Here is a 7,137-nt window from a genome sequence, read left to right on the forward strand (position 1 = left end):
CCTCAGGTCTGACCTCGCTAGAAAAATTTGGACTTTCAGGCACAATATCCCATTGCCTGTTAGTATCACATTAGCAACTCTTTGCTACATTCAGAACGTACTCTACACCCAGCTGGTAAACACTAATATGCATTCATAATCAACTGACAGTTCATACTACATACTACAGTTGTAGGTGAAGACACTGGTTTCTCTTTAAGACATTCTGTTCAGCCTGTAGTAGTGTCAGATTTTATACACAGGTTGTTTTCATGTAAGATCTAAACCTGGAAGGTAACAAGTATCGTACGACTTCCAGGACTCTGATTATAAATATCAAAAACCATACCTGATTTAAATTTGATATCTCCCTTTCCAGGTTGGCTCCTTGTGCATCTCTTGACCACTTTCATTTTAGCTGCACTCGTGGGCTTCAAACTTGCGCAGCATGGAAACATGGGTTTCTTTTGCAAACTGACCCAGTTCAGTGTGGAGGAGCATCACTGGTAATGAGACTGAGATCTCTGGCTTGAATCCTGAAAACTAAAAAGTCTGCAGTGGCCAGAAGGAAGCAGAACAAGTCAGAAGCATGACTGGGAGCATATAGGGAGAGATGATCAGTGTGAGATTCTACTACTGTATGATCCTGAAGCACCTACAGCAGAACGCTGTGAATTTTATGGTCCTCCAATAATAATAATGTAAGATAAATGTGAAATCATTAAAGCAGTAGATTAGTGAAAGCATTACATTCCTTCACACAAAGCAACAAAACACAGAAACACAGCATGTTTCCTGTGTCAACAGCAGGTACCTATTATCCATTATATAATCATACAGTATGATTGTCACCAGATTGGTTCATATTTTTTCTACAGACACAGGAAGACGCTCCTGGTTTTGAATGCAAAACCCAATCAAATCTGTGTTTCCTCCCTTGAGATGCTCTGGCAGGCCTTTACTGCTTCTCTGTCTGCTTGTTTGAAGGTTTTGTTCTTAATCAAGGGAGAAATTCTCCAATCATCCCCTTTAGCTGTCTTCTGTGCTCTTTCGCACCTTTTGGAGTTGCTGAGTTAGCCTGTTCAGAATCAGAGTCAGAAATATTTTGTTAATCCCAGAGGAAACAGCATGGTCACAGTTGTTCCACAACAGTAAGAAGAGTAAGAAATATTATTTGCAATAGTGATAAGTTAAAGTATCAATATTATATATAATACATTATACTATAGAATAGCTTTAATGTCTCTAATGTCTCTAAATCTCTGCCTAAATAAATAAATAAATCTGGGTAAATTCCCAGATGATTCCAGATGACCCCCCTTACCCCCCTGGAAATTACACCCCTGGCATTGATACTCCAATCAATACTCTAAAATCAAGTTCAATATATAGCCCACTGAATTTTGTAAATAATTAATTTTTGGGGTAAATTAAAAAATACAAATCAAACACACACTATGAAATTTGTGTGCTGTAACATCTACTAAAAAAAAAATCTCTCTTTTGATCTAACAAATTATTGTAGAAATAACTGTAGAATGAGTAATCACAGTGATTTAGTGGTCATTAAATTGTGTTCAGAATTTAAAAATACTGATTTATATTTATATTTATCCGGTCTACATAAGCTGCCTTTCTAAGTTAAAAGTATTGGTATTGTTATTGCCAATACTAGCCCTGTAGTTACTTGGTATTGGATCGATTCTAACCTCTGCAGTATCGCACAGCACTACCGACTGCTCTCCCAGCTTTAATGAAACTTTGAAGTGTATCATAAACAGGAAAATGATATTAGCCTTCAGAATAAAAGTTGTGCCTAACTCCTGCACCTAACAAATTTCCAACAGGTGCGACTTTTACTTTGAAGGACAACTTTAATGGTTTCTCGTTTGCGGGCACTCTTCACAGTTTCCCTCAGGGAGAAGCGAGTCCCTCTTTACTCACAAAATATGAACTCAAAGTTCACCACCCAGTGTTTAATGGTACATTCATTATACCCGCGCAAACTCCCCTCCTCTGACCTCCGTTGCTACTCAGGAAAGTCACGTGTCGATGACGTGTACGTAAACAAAGGCTGAACCAATCACAGTCGGTGAACTCCGGCAGCTGACAGTTACTTCCGCTAGTGTCACGGAGTTGTGTTGTCAAAATGGGACACGACAACCACCACCACCACTTATCTCTGTGTTTTTGCGATTTAATGAGGTATGTGTTGCTTTATTTGCAGTTCAGTGATAAAATGGTGTACAAAGAGCTGGTGCTAAACCCCCCAAACAAACAGGAAAAGTATTGTTGAGACACGCGACAAGCTAACTTTTGCTTAACTAGCAGCTAGCTGACTTATCATTAGCCTAATCAACAGTAATAACAGATTTACTGTCGCCTGTCCGGTTGTAACGATAGTAACAGATTAATAATTATCTTGAGTAGAGCTTGTTTTTAGTGTCACACATTGCCAGTCCTCTTTTTTCCGTCCCTCCGCAGGCTGCTGTGGTCGCTGCTGGTGCCATGCCTCTACCTGAGCCTGATCCTGACCCTCGTCCTCCTTCTGCTCCTTTTGGGGGTCCGCATGTGGCTGCAGGGGCGCCGCAAGGCCCGTCGGGCTCAGGATGATGGCCCGGCGGTGGCTTTCTTCCACCCCTACTGTAACGCGGGAGGAGGCGGGGAGCGGGTCCTCTGGTGCTCCCTGAGGGCCCTCATGCACCGGTAAAATATTTAAAAATAATTTTAAGGGAAAGTATGTTTCATGTTTGTTGTTGTTTGTAGGTTGGCGAGGAAGTCACTTCTCTTCCAGCTCTGTCCTTGATTTCACAGCTATGTTTGGTTGAAACTACCTCTACTATTGTCTCCAAGACCCACAGACCATCTAGTGAGACCATTAGATCAGCTTCTTTGCTCTCTAGCAAATAGTATAGTACAAGTGACTGCTTTTAAAAACATAAGCTGACCCTCAGACCACAGAGATAAACCCTAAGTTTAAACACTAATGTAGAGTTTCTGCCTTTATCCCAGATATCCCGGCGTCTCCTTTGTGGTTTATACGGGTGACCAGGGAGTGACGGGTGAGCAGATTCTGGAGGGAGCCCGGCAGCGATTCCACATCACGCTGCCTCGATCAGTCACCTTTGTCTTCCTGCGTCACCGTGTACTCGTGGAGGCCAGCTCTTACCCTCACTTCACCCTGCTGGGTCAGAGCGCAGGCTCAATGTTCCTGGGTAAGATCTGGGCTAAAATGGAGAGACTAAATAAATTCAAGTACTTATTTATATTACAGTAAGATTTTTTTTCTTTGATTTAATATATGGGAACAAGATGATGTATATTTCTAACATTTTCTTTGTAGTCTCCACCCTATTTTGCTAACGTTTCTGCAAACATGAAACACATGATGTGTATGTGATTCCTTCATATAGATGTGATCCAGTGCTGTGGATCATATGTCTTTAATTTTACTGAATTTATTCTTTTCTGTGGGATCAACAGGTTTGTAAGTTGAAGTGACGCAGTGTGTGTGTGTGTGTGTGTGTGTGTGTGTGTGTGTTTTAGGGTGGGAGGCACTGACGGCCTTCGTTCCTGACCTGTATGTGGACTCGATGGGCTACGCCTTCACCTTGCCGATCTTCCGCTACCTGGGAGGCTGTAAAGTGGCAAGCTACGTTCACTATCCCACTGTCAGCACCGACATGCTGTCTGTGGTCAGAGAAAGGAACCCAGGGTAAAACTGCATTTAGACACAGCTCCATTTAATCCAGAGCTTCCCAAAGTATTAGCGCCCACACAAAGGCAAAGCAGGAGATGAAGCATAGCTGAATGTGTTTCCAAACCAACTTCATTCTAAGCCAAAGACTAGAAAATATGGTGAAGCATGTCTGCCCTTTGGTTTCACCTGCACAAGTGCCGAGGTAGGTCTCCCCTGCAGAATTGGTTTTCCCTTCGTCGGGAGCAGCGCTGCGCTCTTCAAATCACGGACAAACAGTATCCCACATTCTTGATTTTTAGTTCACAAACACTTGTTGTAATGACTAACTACTCCTGACATTTTGGAGATGTTAGCTCTGTATACAGTAAAGTTACAGTGGGATACAAATAACATCAGGCTGATCCTGCCACGATTTCTTCCCCCGGTTCAAACAGTATCCCACAGCTGTTGATGTTTTTAAACCCATTTTGCACAGAGAGGCATTTTTTGAGAAGTGTATTGATAGCAATGTTGAATATTATTACACAGGAACTAAAAACAACTACACGTAAAATAATCACACCGTGACGCCTCTGCCTTTCTAAATGGAGGGACAGTAACTGCGTGTGTGTATGTAAGCGTGTAAAACCTGCAGATAGTCAGATTAACATTTTGTCTCTATCTGCCATTCTGCAATTCATCTCATGTAAGCAATAACGTGGCGCACAGCGTGACGTGAAAAAAGGCACATACCTTTGACGTTGCGTGAGGAACTCAGTATTCCTTGTCCACACTAAACGCAAAAAGGGAGTTTTGAAAAAAATCGCAGTTTTCAGTGATTCGAAACGCTGTTTACGTTTGGACGGAACAGCTGCGTTTTCACAAATACCCGTGTAGGTGTGGACGTAGCATAAAAGAGTTAGTAGTTTATTTCATTGCTACCTGTAATTTGAGTGGTACTCATGGACAGAAAGAGTAATTGAAAAAAAATCATCCAGCCTTTCTGTAAAATGAAAACAGAGAATTGCTACGTACACGATGTGTTCAGTGTGGAGTGTGTTACTAGATTTGCCCTAAGCTATTCAGTTGTGCTGTATGAAAGCGTCCCAGGCATTTGAGGCTAATCCAATCCTGACCTGTAAATGTTCTGTTGTGTGATTACTCTTGCCCAAAAAAAAACAAAAACCTTACCTTTCATCTTCGTCTTTATATTTCAGATTCAACAATGCTGATTTCATCTCAAGAAACCCAATCCTGAGTGCATTGAAGGTGGTGTACTACTGCTGCTTTGCTCTGCTGTACGGCCTGGCCGGCTCCTGCAGTGACGTCATTATGGTGAACTCCACCTGGACGCTGGGACACATCCTCGCTCTGTGGCGCTCTCCGAGCCGCACCAGCATCGTCTACCCTCCCTGTGACATCAGGGCCTTCCTAGATGTCCCGCTGGAGGACGAGGACGAGATGGAGGGCTGGGAGGAGCTTGGAAGAGAAGAAGAGGACGGCGGCAGAGGGGACAGGAAGCGCCACTCCATTGTGTCGGTGGGTCAGTTCAGGCCAGAGAAGGATCACCAGCTCCAGATCAGAGCATTTCGCAAACTGCTAGACAGGAAAGGGGACGGCCCAGGGGGGAGAGAGTCTCTACGGCTGGTGCTGATTGGCGGATGCAGGAACCAGGAGGATGAGGAGAGGGTGTTGATGCTGCGGGGACTCTGTCAGGAGCTGGGCATCGCCGACTATGTCGAATTCAAACTTAATATCCCCTTTGAGGAGCTGAAGAGAGAGCTGGTGGACGCCACCATTGGTCTGCACACAATGTGGAATGAACACTTCGGCATCGGTGAGGACAGCATGTGTTACTAAAACCGTAAAAAGTATTTCTTTTTCAATAGTACTTACTACACAGTTTTCCACAGAAATGACCCAATGAAAAACTTAACAGTACGACTTTTGTATCAGATCAGCCGGTCTGAACATTAATCCTCCATCTTTGTCTCCAGGTGTGGTGGAGTGTATGGCCGCAGGCACCATCATTCTTGCCCACAAGTCTGGAGGTCCAAAGCTGGACATCGTGGTGCCGTACGAAGGCAGGCAGACGGGCTTCCTGGCTGACAGTGAGGACAGCTATGCAGCTGCCATGGAAACCATCCTGTCGTTGTCACCAACCGCTCGACTGGAAATGCGCCGTAACGCCAGGGACTCTGTGGAACGATTTTCCGACCAGGAGTTTGAGTCTTGTTTCCTGGCTGCCATGGAGCCTCTGATGGGTACTCTAGAGCGATGAGTTAAAACAGATGAGGTGCCGAGTCCACCAGGGACCAGAACGTTGTTGGTCTTTTAAATAGTGCTACACACATATATAGGATTGAACAGTGAGGGTCATGTGTATGTTTAAAATGGCTTAAGCTTGAAGGTTTAAGTGTGATGGGGTGGATCATTTTCAGCATAATAATCTCACAAAGCAAGTCAACATCATCAAGACACATTCGGGGTGGACACCCAGAGAAATAATTGGGATGAATAAACAAAACCAACAAAGAGTGTAGGACTGTGCGTGTGTCAAACTTGTGTGAAAGTCTTCAGTGACAGCAGAGCTGGAAGCACGATGATGGGAAAAAAAATCGGGTGAAAAATCACATTCTGTTCACCTCCAAACTGAGTCATGTGTTCATATGACTTTACATAAAAAATTACAAGACACCTTGAGGTTCAGGAAATATCCTCTTTAATCTCATAATTATAGCTATTATTTATGTTCTCTGTCATATTTGCTCCAGGAACAATTTAGGCAATCCGGAGATCACCTGGGTTTTGTTAGGATGTGCAACAATGGACACTCATAAAAGCTAAAAAAAAGACAACAATAAGGTGAGGTCATCGGAAGGTAAAGCTAGGTAACAATGAAAAAGAACATTAACGGAGTTCTCACATAAAGACGAGAGAGGTGTTAACATTCCCGGATGAACGTTTAATTCCCGTGATTTATTTTCATCCTCATATCTTTACAGTTTCAGATTGGATGTTATCCACATAACTGCTTCGCCCCATATGTGCTAACAACCTTTTGTGATTAGTAAACTAAAAATACAGATCGAATCTGGTAGATAAAACTCACAAGACACATGCAAATCCAACAGCTCTAAAGAGCTTTCACTGTTGGTGGAGCTAAGGCTTCTGTGTTCGTGCTAAGCTAAGCCACACTTGCTGCATCTCTGTGCTGAAGAGAAAACTGATTGTGAGAAAGACCACAGGAACACTCACGTTTCTCAAAATGTATTTCGTTAAATAATTTAATATTGCGGGGAGAGTGACATTCCAAGCTCCAACACTTTTAAGCGTGTAGAAGTGATTTATGTCCAGTTAATACTGATATAGTTTGATTTTATTTTTTGCAGTGGTGTGATGTTAGCAACATGCTTGTAAATGTACGTGAAGGGAAGGGTGGAAATGTTGTCTGATGAAGAATTTCTTGTAACGCTTTC

The 7,137-nt window shown here is 42.9% G+C and overlaps 1 protein-coding gene across 1 annotated transcript; it reads left to right on the forward strand.

Moving 5' to 3' along the window:
- The first annotated feature begins 2,033 nt into the window (after nucleotides 1–2,033).
- On the forward strand, nucleotides 2,034–5,984 carry LOC146556328 (GDP-Man:Man(3)GlcNAc(2)-PP-Dol alpha-1,2-mannosyltransferase-like). Its single transcript, XM_085249275.1, has 6 exons — nucleotides 2,034–2,184; nucleotides 2,464–2,685; nucleotides 2,992–3,194; nucleotides 3,526–3,694; nucleotides 4,876–5,495; nucleotides 5,656–5,984. Exons 1-6 carry the CDS (start codon nucleotides 2,129–2,131, stop codon nucleotides 5,937–5,939), a joined length of 1,554 nt encoding a protein of 517 aa, XP_085105401.1. The 5' UTR covers nucleotides 2,034–2,128; the 3' UTR covers nucleotides 5,940–5,984.
- The last annotated feature ends 1,153 nt before the right edge of the window (nucleotides 5,985–7,137 follow it).

Source organism: Mchenga conophoros, linkage group LG16, assembly GCF_057382185.1.
Source record: "Mchenga conophoros isolate Kocher_MC1m ecotype Shallow Benthic linkage group LG16, M_conophoros_male_GT1.1, whole genome shotgun sequence".
NCBI lineage: Eukaryota > Metazoa > Chordata > Actinopteri > Cichliformes > Cichlidae > Mchenga > Mchenga conophoros.